The sequence below is a fragment of the Nesoenas mayeri genome (genome assembly GCF_963082525.1).
Source record: "Nesoenas mayeri genome assembly, chromosome: 1".
Lineage (NCBI taxonomy): Eukaryota > Metazoa > Chordata > Aves > Columbiformes > Columbidae > Nesoenas > Nesoenas mayeri.
In genome coordinates, this window is record NC_137541.1 from 109,582,091 (window position 1) to 109,599,034 (window position 16,944).

At 36.9% G+C, this 16,944-nt stretch overlaps 1 protein-coding gene across 4 annotated transcripts in view; it reads left to right on the forward strand.

The window, feature by feature from the left end:
- The window catches only part of PDK3 (pyruvate dehydrogenase kinase 3), a 53,855-nt gene extending 37,301 nt beyond the window's left edge, over positions 1 to 16,554 (forward strand). For 2 of the 4 annotated variants that reach the window (XM_080363995.1, XM_080363996.1), the window contains 7 exons: positions 1,141 to 1,230; positions 5,281 to 5,358; positions 7,638 to 7,714; positions 8,866 to 8,967; positions 9,548 to 9,658; positions 14,515 to 14,628; positions 15,613 to 16,554. In XM_080363995.1, the coding sequence (XP_080220121.1) occupies positions 1,141 to 1,230; positions 5,281 to 5,358; positions 7,638 to 7,714; positions 8,866 to 8,967; positions 9,548 to 9,658; positions 14,515 to 14,628; positions 15,613 to 15,756 (716 nt within the window). In that variant the 3' untranslated portion in view covers positions 15,757 to 16,554. Of the gene's footprint in view, positions 1 to 1,140; positions 1,231 to 5,280; positions 5,359 to 7,637; positions 7,715 to 8,865; positions 8,968 to 9,547; positions 9,659 to 11,394; positions 11,482 to 14,514; positions 14,629 to 15,612 lie in introns of those variants that run through there. The other 2 variants (XR_013923612.1, XM_080363997.1) reach the window with 2 other exon arrangements.
- The last annotated feature ends 390 nt before the right edge of the window (positions 16,555 to 16,944 follow it).

Genomic DNA, 16,944 nt, shown 5'->3' on the forward strand with positions numbered 1-16,944 from the left:
TTCTAGCTTACGTTTTAAATCATATCGCTTGTCTCCTGCTTCTTATTTCCTATTTATGAATAAATGCTAGAATTAGTCATAGTTTGTCATTAGGTGCTCTTTCATTTGTTGTTACTAATAGACTTACATTTTTATATTCGTTTCACAGAGTGAAAGGAGTTACTTGCACAGCTCATATTATCCAGTATGTGCAACCATGCAGAAAGAGATCTCTATAAAGTTAAGGACAGTCTTGTGATCTCTTTTAGTGTATCTTGTGCCTTTTAGCTTTAGAGCTTCAGTGTTCTGCTTTTGTGAGCTATTAGAAACTGTAGTACACCACAGATAATGCATAGAGTACCGTAGTGTAAGGTACTTTACCACAAGTTGTGTGTCTTTCCAGTAACTTTTTATGTGACCAACAAATGCCTTGCAGTGTGTGTACAAATAAGTTTAATGTGGCAGAGCATACAAAATATAATAAATATGCACTTTTTACTGCATCTGCTTCATACCAGAGCTGACTGGCTTGTTAAAAGAGCAGAAAATTACTTCTGAGAAAAAGTGTGAAACCTTTCTGCTTCTTGGAGAGCTAAACTCTCCGTGAAGGATCTGGTGAGTGCCAGACCCTTGTGCAAAGGAGGGAGTGGGGAGCAAACTGCTGAGAGTCAGGGAGAAAGTCAAGTGAGTGACATCTCTGTGCCAGCCGTGAAATTGCAGCTTAGGTGAGTGTAAAAGGCTTTTAATGCTGTCTTGGAGTTCGTCGGTCCTTTCTACTGTAATATTTTCATTGTTGTGAGTGCTTCTGTTCTGACATAATGGTATGAATGAAACATGTTGCATTTTAGTTTTATCTAATTTTTTGATAGTCCACTTCAGAATGTAGGTTTTCACCTTAACCGTCCTATACCACTATTTCTGTTTTAATTAGTCATAGCTATGTAAAAAAACAAAAAGGAAAAGGAGAAAGGAAAAAAAAAAAAAAAAAAGAGAGGAGGGAGGCAAGTAGTTTTCCTAAACAAGGATTCTGGCAATTTACTAGAGTATCTTTTTTTACAAAATTATGCGTTATCCAGTAAGTTTCAGTTACAGTCAAATTTAAACTTTCTGTGCTACCTCAAGTGTAATAAACAATTCACTGCCATTTCTTTTTCCTTTTAGCACTTCTTTTTGGTGGAGATATTAATCCTGCTCATCCCAAACATATTGGAAGTATCGATCCTAATTGTGATGTGGCAGAGGTGGTTAAAGGTAAGATGAAGTTAATACTTTTGTTGATTAATAAACTCCACAACTTAGAATATGCTTAAATATGTTATTGAAATACACAAGACTGAAAGTTATTTACATTAATTCAATGAAATTAAAAAAAAAAAAAAGGAAAAAGGAAGAAATTGAAGTTCTACAGTTACAATAAAGCCATGGGCTTACTGAGGCTTACTAATGTATTTATTATTAAGAATGGATAATCTTTTGGTATGTTAACGGAACTAAGAAAACATTTGAATTTTTTAATAAGTTTAATCTGTCCTTTCAAGTAGCAGATTAAGTATCTAAGTGTTTTGTTAAACACTAGATGCTTTATTCTCTAAAATGTTTAGCATACTCTCAGGTACTGCTTCTTTATCTGATGCTGACACTAAAGAAAATGGAGAGCAAGTGGAAGTTTATGATTTGTTTAGTTAGGCCTTTCAATAAAATGTCTTCAGGTGTACAGATATTCCAGTGCAACTCCCCATTACTATGCGTGTCTGATCACATCACAATCTCCCTGTACAGCGGACATAAAAGTCATGGTTGTACCTCAATGATCTCGCACAGCCCCATTAGAAATCCTGTTTGCTTAATAAATCCATTTTGCGTAATGTAGGCATGAGGCAATGCTGTCTGCTTCAAGAACTTGTGTTTTGAAGGTTCCCACTCTGCCTGTATCTGTTTACAAATACAGGTCTTGCTGTAGGAGTGAATTCCACCCTCTGTCCTCTGCTGTTTGTGCAGCTGCAAGAGGGGATGAATGTGCTTTTTCCCCTTCACTTTCAGCCTTTGAGTGAAGTAAGAGGGAAACCATTCTTATGTCAGACTTTGTGCCTGGTAGCTTGTTCTATAATGTGGGTGCTTTTTGCCATTATGAAGCCTTCTTGTCTTCTAGCTCTCTTTTGCTCAAAGGTGGCCTTTTTTCAGCAGCTTTTTCTTTTGAGTCATCTTACTCCACTTTCACCTCAGCATTGTATATGTTACAGTCATGTTTATTTAGATGTTCATTCTAATATAATGTTTGAATCTCTTTTGTTCATCAAATTCATAGTTGCTGCCTTGGACAGAGGAGTGCATAGTGTCAGAAAGTACTCAGTCTAGTTCAAGCCAGTAGCTAAAATACATCTTCCACATTGAAGAAATAATCACTAACAAAACAAGGGCATTGTAAACAGTACCCAGTGTTGTCTTTCCAAGAAACAAGCCTGTCTGGCATCAAGATGATTGAGGAAATGTTGGAGGGGTTAATGTACATTCTGTATACTCTGCTAGGTCCAAAATGTCCTGTTTCGCAGACAGCATTCTGAGCAATTTGTCAAAGTTAAGATGTTGATTTTGGCACTGTGTATGGCAACTACAAGCTCTGTATGCCCTTCAGACATAAAAGAAATTATTTAAACAGCCACTTCGTACTTCAAGCAGCTTCACCAAGCATTGTGTCTGTAACTGCCTGAGGAAGGTCTCTGTAGCTCACTGACTGTCCTACAATAAGCTTTTTGAGCTTATGGCAAATCCTGCTTTGTTCCTGAAGCCAGGATTTTTATATGTACTGGTAGATCCTTCGCTCTTGTTGCTGCTTACCTCCAGCCACAACACAATGCGTGCTTCAAACTTTGCAGTCTCTTTTACAGTCTTAGGACTTTGCCAAAGAGTTGGCTTTTAGAGGAAGGTAAAATGTAAGACTGCACTTAGCCTCTGTTTGACGCAGTTTTGCTAGGGGCTGGATATTTTACTGGATCATGAAATGATAGTACCTTCCTGTTCACCTTGAGGATGTTAAGGTGGCTACTCCTTGAAAACAGGTGAGAATTATATATAATATATAATTTAGGAAGGCTAAATGGATTTATTCAGAGCCTTTTTGTTCTCTCAAGTTTTGCGTAGTGACTGTGTCTGCTCCACATCTATGTATTCAGGACTTCTGGTTTATTCCCATGCAGTTATTGATTTGCTCTTTAGAGGCCTTGAAGTTTTTCTCCACAATAAGAATTCAACTCCTGCCCCCTGGATCCATATCTAATTTTCATATCTATGATGTGGAAACTCTTTGAAATGTCCTTGACATATTAGTTTCTTCATGTAGATAGCCTTATGGTCATACTAGCTATATTGCTATCTTCAGCTTTTGATGACTGAGTCAGGATTGTGCCTGTGCTTATACTACTTTTTTTCTAAAGCACAGGATCATTCCCAAGACCATCAAGTTCTGAGATGATCTTAGACTATGGTGTAAGTGTAGGTATTCCTTCACATTTTTTTCCTGGATTATGCACACCCCAAGCTGAGGTTCTCTGTACAGCTTGGAAATCAAATGAGATTTTGATCTTTTTACAAGAATACATTTTATTGTGTTAATGACAGGACCCTTTTAGAAAGTCTTTGGAGCTGGTCATCTTGGCACAAAAGGTTCCTACTGGATAGCTGATTTTGTGAGACATTCCTGGAACTTGATGAAGAATATTTCCAGTGTTGATTAGCTCCATTTTACTAGACCTCAAGCAGCATTTGTGTCAGCCTTGTGTGATGTGTCCAGCCTTGCAGATGTCAGAAAAAGTGATATAATGTGCCCTGTTATCTGAAAAATATTTCTGTCTCTGTAGCCATCTTAAAGGAGGACAATTATAGGTAATCAACACTTTCTGGAGACTAGTGATTTTACGTTTTGTGCTTGTCACATAGCCCTGAGTCTTGTCAGGGACTGTTTTCTTTCATAGTGTCACTTGGGGCAGGAGGAAGAAGGTCCATGTAGGATGAGGTCAAATGCAATTATTATGGTATCTGAGCAAATTTTTCTGTTGGCAGAACTGCCCGTCTGTGTTTGCTCTTAGCGCACATTGCTACGGAGAAGCTACTTCTGCTAAGGTAGCTTAAGCATTGTAGTTAAAACATCTTTGAGTTTGTGTTTTCTCTTCAACGCTGCTTGTTTCTGAAACATTATTGTGGAGAGTTTTTGGAAGAAAGAGGACATGGGCTGTGTGCTGTGAACAAGCCAGAGCTTGATGTGGCTGAGGTGTAGGCCAGGACCTACACGGGGGGTTATCTGGAGACACCAAAGACAGAACGGAAGTCGCTTAAGTAAACAGAAGCTGGTCTGGCCTCAACCCAGGCTACAGAAGGGGTGCTGTCGTCACTGCGAGTGAACAGCTCGTGGACAGTGCCCTGCAGCTAATCACCATGGCGGGGGGTGGGATGCATGACTGCAGAGAGTGACCAGTCATAGCCTGTGCTTGTGGAGTGACCACTAAGTAAAGAGTATATACGGGTTGTTAAAACATGTATTGGGGGACATTGATATTCAGTGTGTTGTTTAAAAGTTCATTAAAGGGCATTGATGTTAAACTCATATTGAGGCTGAGTCTGTGTCCTCGCTGGTCCGCCCGTCGCCCTCAAAGAGACTTACTGTGCAAATTCTTTCTTCTCCACACATTATTGCAAATGAGATGCCAATGAATATTTAGAACCACTGAGAAATCTTTCAAAAAAAAGAGGACTTAAACTTTTGTGCTGTAACTTGACAATATATAAAGCCTGATTTGGATTATGGGGAGGGTTTTTATTTTTGTTCAGTAGGAAAGAATGAAGAATCTTAAAGGTTCCAGCTTTTCCCCCAAAAGACTGTGAAAATAAAGTATTGTAAACAGTATTGTGTTTGGAAAAACTGAATTTATGGTTGCAATGTTATCCTTTTTTTATTTGAGATGGAAAGAACAAGCATTAAATTGTGATTGGGACATGACAAATGAGTAGATATTATGGCCAGCCTAAAATTATACCCTTCTGGTTTTCAGACCCTGAACAAAGACAAAAAATAGCTTGTCTATAGTAATTTGCTTTTGTTCGTAGAGCTTTAAATAGAATTTGCCCTTTTTTGACAAATGGGCTATAGGCATACAGAGAAAAAGGGATTCAAATGCATACTAGTTTCACACTTTTAAACTAGTTACTAGAATGAGTGTTCTGCTTGTAATCTTTTACTTAGAGGATGAACTTGGCTAGTTTTCTCTAGATGATTTTGCTAAGTCCGTGCTCTGTTCTGTTGTTTTGTAGATGCCTATGAAACAGCAAAGATGTTATGTGAACAGTACTATCAGGTGGCACCCGATCTGGAAGTTGAAGAATTCAATGGTAATGGTGAAGTTAATTTAACTGATGTACATAAGAAAAAGCATTTCTCGTGTCTGTAATTTCTAGTTTTGTTAATGAATTGTAAGTTATAATTTGAACTCCGCAGTTCTATATGCAGAGTTGCTTTTCTTCTTCTAATGCGTATACATGGGCACCTGAATTATAGTTTATCATCATGACATGTTTACTTTTGATGATGGTTGCAGAGTGCTATCTGTTGAATTTGCTATCACTTTAAGGAAGATAAAGTGATCAAGAATCCTTATAACTGGGAAGGAAATACGCCTGCCTTCTAAGTAATCTTTTAATTTGTTTCATTTTGAAATACGCTTATAAATTCCACTGCCAGTCTCTGTACCAGTGGTGAGCTCTTCAGTGCAAGATGACAAAAATAGAATTTTTTTTGCATAGTCTATGTCTTAAGTCCTATCAAACTTCTCACATGAAAATCTGTTTCAAGTCAATTGTAAAGATGAAAATTGGATGCTATGAATCTGATAAGACAGTGCTTGTCAGTGTATTGACTGATTTTATATATATATATTTTTGTTGTTGTTGTTGTTCATCATTTATATTGACAAAAGGTAGATGATTTTTTTCAAGTTAAAAAAATAAGTTATCTTAAGGGAACCTCTCACATGTTTGGGACAGCTGTCCAAACATAAGACTAAAGTGTTTCTAAACTTCAGCAGAAGAATTACAAAAGTCTCAGAAATGGGTAACACTCAAAATGGAGAGTGTGACATATGAGAACATATGTTGCTCTAAGTGCTATTTAATATTGTAGAAATACTTCTCTACACAAAGTGATATTGTCAACACTGGTGCATTCCTACCAGCTCCCTCTGCAAAACCAAAGGACCCAACCTTCCTCCCTCCAAAACTGCGTGGTTTTTAGAGCTAAAAGTACTGACTGCAACAGGGGAATCAATGCAAAATTCATTTGAAGGCTTAAGCAAAAAGATCCAATAGGAGAGAAAACAAGTTGCTGGATCTCATTTAAAAACAAAACAAAACAAATGTAACAACGCCAACACAAAAAACCCCAACCAACCAACCAAAATACCACAGACACCAAAAAAAAAAACCCAACCAAGGAAAGAATCTTGTTTCCTTTAAAGTAGCTTATTATCAACATGAGGAAAATGACTTTGCACATTACCTCACTAGAGCAACAATAACATGTTTTCTACTTGTATGTACACTGCCTCAAATAAGTGTGAATCAGCCTGCCTTGGTTTTGGTGATGCATAAGAGAATTGGAGCATGGGCTCTGACAAAATTAACATAACAGCAAGTTGCCTTGCAACTAATTATGCAGAGCATTGTTTTGGGCTTCTCTTTTTCCTAGGAGTTTTCACGACTGTGTATCTTAAAGTAATAACTGGTGTTATTCTCAGCCCTCAGTGCCAAAAAGGGTGAAGTTGACTCCAGTCACATTTTGTATGCATGTTGAATCTTCCTGCAATTTATGAAGCAAACATTTAGAGACTTTTCTTCAATCTCAGCTGCTGCTGAGTCTCACAAGCTGTGACTATATAATTTATGCATGCAGATATTTTGTATTTGGTATTTGTTTAGGGACTACTGCATCTTCAGCAGCAAAACTGTCCTGGAATGTGTTAAATGCAGCTCTATTATTCCTTGTAAAATCAATTAGCACTGTGGCACTCAGAGCTGTGCCAAGCCATATGCCTCTGCTGAAACACTAACAGCAGGACAACAGTGGACAAACAGTTCAGTTATGATTTGGAGTAAGAAAACTGTGATATTGTTTGAAATATATTTTGACAATTTTTATGAATACTTTACATTTTATATGTTTTAATTAAGGGAAAATATGTAGTTGTTTTTAGACTAAACAGTGATTTTTTTTTAGTTTAATCTTTTTGTGCAGCAAATATTATGCTTAAATACTACATGTGTTAAAGAAAAATAAAGTTTCCCATGTAAGTGGGAAAGTTCTTAGTTTAACATACATTTTTAGTACTAAACCAACTACAGCTTTGTGAAGTTTCATATCTAAGCAAAGTCTACTGACATAGATGTCTTAGTCTCTTCCAACTGAAATGATTCTATGATTAGAATGTGTTATTTCAGGTGATAGCAGTAACTGAAATTTATGTTTTTAGTCATGGAGCTATTCTTGCACTTGGAAAATTAGAACATGCTTACATATTTGTCGACCTACGGTTTCATGTTATTCTTGTAAATAGAAATGGTACAAAACATTGTTTTGAAAAAAAAAAAAATCTTTTCTCTCTTCTTTTTTTCCTTAGCTAAAGCTCCAAACAAGCCTATTCAAGTAGTCTATGTACCCTCTCATTTGTTTCATATGTTATTTGAATTATTCAAGGTAGGTTGCACTTGTAAGTTCACTAAACCCTTCCAAATATTAACATCACTGTTGAACTTGAGATTGTTTTCAGTTACAGCTCTTAGATATTATTTCAGTTTTCCTTTCTTAAGTTTATTCTTACACAAGTGAAGAAGGTTTGAAACTTAAATGCTATGCTTACAACCCTCTCTTATGCCCTTGTGTACTTAAAAAAATGTTCTGTATTCCTACTCCTTTTGTGCTTCTGCAGCTGATTAACTGAAACCTCTCATGATAGTCTATTTTTGCAAGGATGATATATTCTGGCTTGCAGTTTTCATGAGCTTGCTTCTTTATTGGATATTTGAGGACTGGTTAGGATCAATGTCTTTTGTTTATTGTGGAAATGGCCCATAGGGAATGACAGTGAAAAAGGAACATATGAGAGCTATTGTATGCTTTCTGATAAGATAGGCTGTCTCTAGGTGGTGCAATTGAACACTAGAAATTTGGGGGGAAAAACACATGTGGTGTGAGAGGAACTTTTCCCAAGTAATGGTATTTTGGGTTTTATTTCTGCTATTTGTCAAGTATGTTCATTTAAATCTTCCTGTATTTTGCTATTTGTAATATTAGTTCTAGGACAGAGCAGGTGAGAATTTGTACACTACTTTGTAGGTATGTTTTGGTATGAGTCATCAAACAGTATGAAACCAGTAAATTGTAGCTGTAAGTGATGGTAATCCACGACAGATTGGCAGTGGGAACTCTGTTAATAGATATTATAAAGCCAGGTTGATAGATGGAAATCTACCAGTTATATAACCCAGGTTGAGAAAATCAAAGCTTGTTCTCTGTGGCGAACATCATTATTGGTATTCTGCAAGGTGAAGGTGAAGGATGTTGTCATCCCTTAGATATAACTACTTGATTTCACAATGAAGTTCTCTGGCTCTATGTCAAATAGATAAAAGTATGTGTAATGGAGTTTTGATGTAACAGTTTAACTGGACAATTCATAGGCTTGAAAACACTTCTTGAATTGGTTATAAATACAGTCCTTTGTGTCTTGTGTAAAATGTAGGACAAAGTATCTAGATTTAAGAAAATAAAAGCTAGTTCTGAGTTGTAGCAAAAAGCATGTATGATGAAGTTAGAATCAAAGACACTTTTTTTTCTTTTATCTTCAGAATTCAATGAGGGCTACGGTGGAATTACATGAAGGTAAGAAAGAAGGCTATCCATCGATCAAAACCTTAGTCACTTTGGGGAAAGAAGATCTATCTATTAAGGTAAATGCCTAAAAATAATACTCAGTTTGCACACCTGCTAGGTTTAGGATAGTATGAATTGTAAGGCAAATTTTGTTGGAAAGGTAAATTAGTTACTGTATCACTTCTGACACTTGTTTGGTACTCATTAGAATAGAACTTTTCCAGACGGGAGGGACCTGCAATCTAGTCCAAATACCGGACCACTTCAGGGCTGACCAAAATTTAGAGCATGTTATTAAGGGCTTTGTCCAAATGCCCAACACTGACATGCATGGGGCACCAACGACCTCTCTAGGGAGCCTGTTCCAGTATTTGACCACCCTTTATCTAAAGAAATGCTTCATAATACCGAGTTTGAACCTCCCCTGGTGCAGTTTTGAGCCATTCCCACACAACCTGTCACTGGATACCAGGGAGAAGAGCTCAGCACCTCCCTCTCCACTTCCCCTCTCAACCTCCTTTATTCCAAACTAGACAAACCCAAAGCCCTCAGCCACTCCTTTAGTATTTCTAAAGTTACTTAGATAATGCTGCTTGAATTTTCCAGGTTTTTTTTTCAGAACATAAGGTTTAAAGCTCTTAACTTTTCATTCCTTAGATAAGTGATCAAGGTGGAGGTGTACCTTTAAGAAAAATAGACAGATTGTTTAACTACATGTACTCAACAGCACCCAGGCCTAGTTTGGAGCCCTCGAGAGCTGTGCCTTTGGTAAGCAATTGCAGTATGTACTTAAGTGTCCCTTTGCACTACTCTGGTTGTACATTTCCCTTTACTGCAATATACTGGATCAGGTTTTTCATTGAAGAAATTGTTTATCATTAGCAATTCTGTGCAGGTAAAACATATCAGGAGAAAATGGATTCTGTTGTCATCACTTAGTCTTTGGAATAGAAAATTGCTTTTCTTTGTCTTGACATTGTATTCTTGGAAACAGGCATATCTGCATAAGCACAATATTTTCACAGGTTAATGGACAGGATTTTTAGTGTCATATTACTGAGAAGGTGGGTGACCTGATGAGCTCCTCTTTGGTCTGTAAATTACTGTTTATCTGAGTTTCCTACAATAAATGTATTTGAGCCACACTGACAGAATTACAGCACTTGAGGAACCTCCTGGTAATGCAGAAACTTATATTGAACTTTGAAAATTGTTTTAATATAAGTTATGGACTATAAAAACACATGAGAAAAAATTGCCAAACTTGTATGTGATATGAACACTTCTGGTATATTCCTGTTTAGTTGGAAATACCTCTTGTGATATTCCCTTTTGAGATGTATTGGGGTCAGATTTCAAACAAACAAAATTTCCCCCAGTTTCTTCTGAGTAGAGAATTATTTCAGTGTTGAATATGTAGATTCTTTTAGCAAGTATGAGTTTTAAAGTTGTAATTAAAATTAAATTATGTAAAAATTATTTTATTAAATTACATATTAGCTCTTTGTGATAAAAATGATATAGCTACTGTTCCATTTGACTGGCTTTCAATAAGTGTATTAATACTGATACTGTGTTCTTACCTCTTAGCTTTGCTCTCTGTTGCTTCTGATGCAATCCTTTATCTTCAAGTATGTCGAGAAAAAGTTAATTCTTTGAGAAATTTCCTTTCCCTATTTAGGAACACTCTCCTCTAGCTTGTTCTTGGGTGATTTATTAACTTTTTTTCCTGCTGTGATACTTCTGTGCTTGCAGTGCTTTCAGGCAGGGAAGAAAATGTGGCACAGAGAGTATGGGAATATTTCTGATATAAAATAATTCAGTGGATTTAGGGTGAAACAAGTTCAGAATGGTTCAGAGATAATACAATTCCTTCTAGATTTTTAGCAGAAAGTCTTTATGGTACTGTCTTAGTCCACAATTCAGAACACAGTGACCGGTAACTGTACTGCATTGTTTTTATCAATATTTAATGTCACTGTGGTGGGTATGAAACCCAGTTCTGTGTCTGCATTGACTTGATATGAATCGTTCACAGCTCCTAACTCTCTCTACAACACATCTTAGGAATATGTTTCAAACTTCTGGTTTTTCTTAAAAAAATATTCTTGAACATGATGAGTGATAGAGAACATGCCTTAATTCTAATACAAGTTTTTTTCTTTATGTCAAGAAGGGTAAAATCTTTCTTGATTCATAATCTGCCTTTATTGTGTCTCACTTTTTATCAGCAATTTAGTATATCAGCCTACAAGGATTTCCTGAAACTTGTTCTCACTATAAACTTATACCTTGATTACCAGTTGTATTCACTATTAAAATGTCTCTTCCTTTGTGACTCTCTGATTGTAAAATGTGTTCATTTTAGGATTGACGCTATTTTTTTTTCCCCGCTGTACATCTGTAGCTATGCATTCCTGTGTTTATTTCTTCATCTTCAAGACCGCTTGTTTTGATTTTGTGGCATTTATGCTTAGTATTCTTCTATTGTACCCCATTTTCAGGCCTTGTTTTCCCCTTCAGCCTAAAAGTCACTGCGGTCAGACCGGCAGAATATCCTCCTCTCTTGTGAACCTGTCAGCTTTTGCCCTGTGAGTCTGACTGATGCCTGTACATGACTGAATATCATGGAGTTGTTAAACTCTGTTACTTGTATCTGTGCGCAGAAAAAGTCAAGAACTGGGAGTCTGTGGCATATCTTTTCACTAAGAGGAAAAAGGATTTAGCATTGAAGCTTGACATGTGATGTATTATGGCCCAGATCCAGTTATAAAAACAACTATGCTACACTTTGTATGTCAGTCTAGAAATAAAACTCCTTCAGCGAAAGGTTCCATGAAAATCTTCTTCAAAGCCCATACAGAAAGAGATTCTTTATTGCTTAGTGCCAAAGACCAAACCACTTAATAATTACGGTGCTCCAGAAGGTAGCTTGTGTCATTCTTGACTTCAGTGGTATTCTAAACTGAATTGCAGTGCAGTGTAAATAAGACATTTTTCTGTTCTAACGCTTCTTCCCTTTGTTATATGATCCCCTGTCTAGTTTATGAAACATTCATGGATTTGGGGAGTGGAAGAGAGAGATCTTTTTGTTGACTGGTGAAAATTCTTTCTCAATGTCATTGAAAATGCTGTTTACAAACTGCTGAAAACCCTTGTTACCATGGCAGCATTTGGATTCTAGCAGGTCTTGTGTTCATCTATACTGCTATACCCGTAGTGGAAACATTAGAAACACATGGTAATGTTTCATGATGATTAGGTTTTCTTAGAGAATTTAGTGATTCTCTCTGGCAGCATTTGTTTATAGTGGGAGAAACATGGCTTAAATTGGGTTTAATTAAACCTGTAGACACTAGTAACATGCAAATTTAATAATTCCCTATTCGTACAATGCATACCGTAATATTTAATGAGAAATTTTCTCTAAAAAGTTTTCCCTTCTCAAAGTAGATGTGCTGTCATTGACTATATTCTGTCCTCTAGGGCAAGCACAGACCTATTATGTAGTGATCACTTCTTGTTAATTGTCTTTTGCAAAATAGACCTTTTGCAAGGTTTTGCCTCTCATCTGGTATCTGTTGTCTTCATACTTCTCATAAGTTATCTGCCTTGGAAAATAATCTGAAGACAATGTAGAGAAGAGACCGACAGGAAATTTTTAGAAGAGGGCTGTATGAAATAATTATGTGGGCTAGCACAGAGCATTAAAAGATTTTCCTGAAAGGAGCAGGAAGCAAACACAAGTTGAGCATGGGTTCTAAGGAGGTGTAATTCTGGAGAGAGGAAAGTATAATGTGTTTTTGGGTTTGCTTGATACTGCCCTTTACTTGAGCTGTTCCTGGGGGTATGCACTATCTACAATTTGCCTTATGATTGCTGTGCTTTTTAATTTCTGTAATGTATTCTTTTGTCTGGTCTCCAGAAAAGATACAAGTCAGCTTTTGGTATTCTTTTACTTCTTTCTAAGATGGTCAAATAATTTCTGTTATTTAGAGGTTAAGAAAAAAATGCATCTGCCTTCAAGACCACATGTTTAAAAGTGGTGCATGTGTCTCTAATGGGAATCTTTGAGAATGACATTTTTAAAGAATACTGTTCAAAAAAAGTTCAGCTAAGCAACTGTTTTAACTGTGGAAAGGGGCACTAACAACTATGATAAATGGTGTGAGTTGAGAAGGGCATCTCTGGCATTTGTTTCTCATTTTGCTCAGAAAAACTGAGTGAGCAACTCTAACCCATTTAAGATCACTAAATTTAGACTTCTGTAAAAACAAAGCAAATAGGTCAAAAGATACTGTAGAGATAATAGATGACAGCAAGAGAGTTTTAAGAACTTTGTACTAGAGTATCCATCCAAATGTTCACCCCTCCCTCAAGACATTTCCTATAAAGTGATACCACATATTAGCTGTGTGTAATGCTCACAAGGCCTTCTCTCTATTGTATTGTTTTGAGACTTTGTTTTTAAGATTGAGGGCATGGTTCTCAGTTATTTGTGAGGTTGCTTTTGTAGAAATATTATCGTGGAATTGAGCTTATTGATTTTCTGAAAACTTCAGGTGTCTAATTCTGTTTGTAATCCACCCTTATGGAAAAGTTGTATTACTCCATTGGCTTGTGTGTCCTTCTTTTCAAATGCTTATGTGTCTGGAATCCTTCCTTTATTGCTCTGGATAGCCCTGAAAAATTAAGGGGTGGTCCAGGTGAATAATCAACTACGGTGATTCTCAGCGCATACCCAGTCATCTGAAAGTTGTGTAGACCAAAATCTTACTCCCTGGCTGCAGTGAGAGACTTGGGAGTTATAACTTTTTCTGACAAGAGCGGGTTGGAAACGATGCCAAATATTGACTTTGTTGCAGCCATGGTCATGAATATCAGTGTTGTAAAATCTAAAATTTGTCCCTGCCAAGTCTTCTGTGCTTTGAAAACTGTGTGGTCTGTACAGGGGTTCTCAGTCCTCAGGTCATTTAGTGCTTTGGAATCCTCATATTTTGTTAAATGGATAAACAACTGTGAGGATTATTTGCCTTGTATTGCTTTGTATGTAGTCTTCTGCAGTAGCCTGCTGATCTCTATTACAGTGTGGCATCAGCAATCACTTAATAGTGGGACCTAGATGAAGTAAACACAGTTGTCTCTGGCTTTCTTATGTAGTCACCTAAGTGTGGAGATGTTTGAGAATAATAATCCTGGGCTTAGGGTAGAAAAAACATGCTGTCAAAATTTAATTTATACCAATGAAAGAAGGGAATATTACAGCAATGGTAATCATAGTGAGGAAGCAGCAGCGAATATCGGTTTGCTTTGGTGATTGGTGGCACCGTGTACTGTATGTCACACCTACCTCCCTCTTTGAGAAAATGCGAAACGGACAAGTTAGTCCTTCCAAAGGACTGACGTTTTTCACTTTTCTGTACTTAAACTTAAAAATTATGCCTAGGGGAAAAAAAAAGAGATTGCCCAAAGGGCTGAATACCAACTTATAGTGTTGGCTGAGTAATGAAGGAAAGCTTGAAAGGTAATTTGATGCAAATCTAATATTTAGGCATCTTCTGTTTTTTATAAGTGATTGCATGTTTTTTAACTTTCTGTCATGATTTTGTTTCTTGTTTTTGTAGGCTGGGTTTGGCTATGGCTTGCCAATTTCTCGTCTGTATGCGAGGTACTTTCAAGGTGACCTTAAACTCTACTCAATGGAAGGCGTTGGTTCAGATGCTGTAATTTATTTGAAGGTATGAATCTGACCCTTTTATAGACTAGTAATGCGGTGCAATTTGTTCATAGCAGGCTGAATAAGTGACCTTTCTCTTTTCACTCTTCAACTTGTTTTCAAAATTGTAATTGCTATGTTTATTATATTTTGTCTAAATCAGTTACACAGAACTCTAAAAATCAAGGTTATAAATATTAATGCGGCACTAATACTACTTAGTTTGCTTTGATTTTTTTTTTTTTTCCAGTGCCCTGTGCTGGATCTTTACATTTTGTTAATCCATCATAAGTGCTGAAAACTGATAAGATTATTGACTAACTCCTAACTAGCACAAATGTTATTTTTTTTTTCTATGCAGTTCTTGACCTCTGTGCAATAGACTGTATTGATCCTGTTGTCAATTTTGGGGAGATCCCAGGCCACTCAGGGTTCTGAATGTAACGTGTAGCTCACGTGCAAGTCACTGGCCTAGCATTTTTACTGTGCCTTGCTGTGTGTTGTGAGTTGTGGCATCCTGTGCAAACTTCAGTTTCTGATGCGTTTAATCCTGTGTGTCTGTGTGCATGCAGGAGAAAGGTGTGGTCTTTCTCAGAGACATGTTAATGGACTGACCCGGATCAGTCCTCACAGATCAGTGTGCTGACAGAGTCAGAGTCTGCTGGAGAAGTGAAATGTTTCAGTAAAGTAGTTGGCTGTCCCGTGTCAATGACAGATCTCGCTAAGATGTTTTTGACCAAAACGTTTTTTCTTGCTGTCTTTGTAGGCACCACTCCCTGGAAAGAAGGGAGATATTTTAAAGTGTTACTATTTTCTTTTAACTTCAGCTGTTCCTAATTGCTCTAGTCATAGTAAAAGTGTTTTCAAAATACTGTTGTGACATGTAACATTCAGTTAATTGAGACAGTTGTTCAATGCAGAAGTTGTGACTATAGAACTCTGCAGAGTAAGATCTTGCTCTTGGTGTCTCTGACGTTATCTTACCGTTGCTTTTGTTTTTCCCTAGGCCCTTTCAAGTGAATCATTTGAAAGACTTCCTGTTTTTAATAAGTCAGCATGGCGACACTACAAGACCACACCTGAAGCAGATGACTGGAGCAATCCCAGCAGTGAACCAAGGGATGCTTCTAAATATAAAGCTAATCGATAAGTTGCCGCCTTTTGTCTCTGTTGGAGATGACCTCTACATTCAGTAAAAAGTCTCTGCTTTGTTCCAAGATCCTTCAAACCACAATAGCTAGTTACTTCCAAACAAAGACCTAATCAGGGCATTGAAAAATACTAAGAACAAAGTGATGATTGGGACTTAAAAGAAGGCACTAAGCACGTTTGGTATGTGAATCCTATCTACTTCACCAGAATATGCTTGGTTGCTTCAGTCATGCATTGGCAACAGGGATTGCACTGTGGTTGCACTTAAGAATACAATGTTGTAGCAAAAAGATACTATTGGAAATGGCCAATTTTTATTCCAATGTAAGAATTGGCAAGATGTGCAGAATCCCTTTAAATGGTGAATAGTATCTTGCACAGCAATACGGTGTAAGATAAAAATTCTAATGTAGTTAAACATACGCTTTGAAAATCCACTTTTCGCTGCATTTTATATTGCACAGTGTCACCTTTTACAGAAAATCCCTTTGAGCTCGTCAGATAATGAGCTTATAAATGCATAGTTCTAAAAAGGGTTGTGCAGCTTTAAACTGATGCTCTCCCCAATTCCCAAATCCATTCGTCAAGTGCATCCAAACATTATGTGGTTATCAGACATTGGGACTTCCACTTCCTGGTATGCACCTTAATGATTTTCTTGGCACGCAAACACAGAAATGCATTTCTATACATTTTTCCTTGCCTGGGGGAAAGATTGTAAGTAGTTAGATCATCTCTCCATGCAAGAAATTCTGTCAATATGGTGCAGGGGAGTAATTACAATTCATGTTTATTTCCCATCATTTCTGGGGGGTTGGGAAGGGGAGAGAAATGCCGAAATGCCAGACAGCCAGTCATACAAATGAATTTGCCTTAAGAGTGTTGGTTGCTTGGAACCTGATTAGTTTAAAACCTGTAAATAGTTTGCAAAGTTATTTATATATTCAGTGTCTGACTATAGTCTGGTAATTGAATTTGTAGTGTATATAAAGATGTTGTACACCATCTTTTGAAAAGTGTCATTGCTCTAAATACATGAAACTGGAAATATCATAGAAATGGGAGGAACAAACCATAGCTAGTACCTGATTTAAGGAAAAAAAATCAAAGAGAAAAAAAACTAAGTATTTTCCCCTTAAATGTATTGTAAGGGTTACTGCTGACTATTAGGAAACTGTTCTTCACC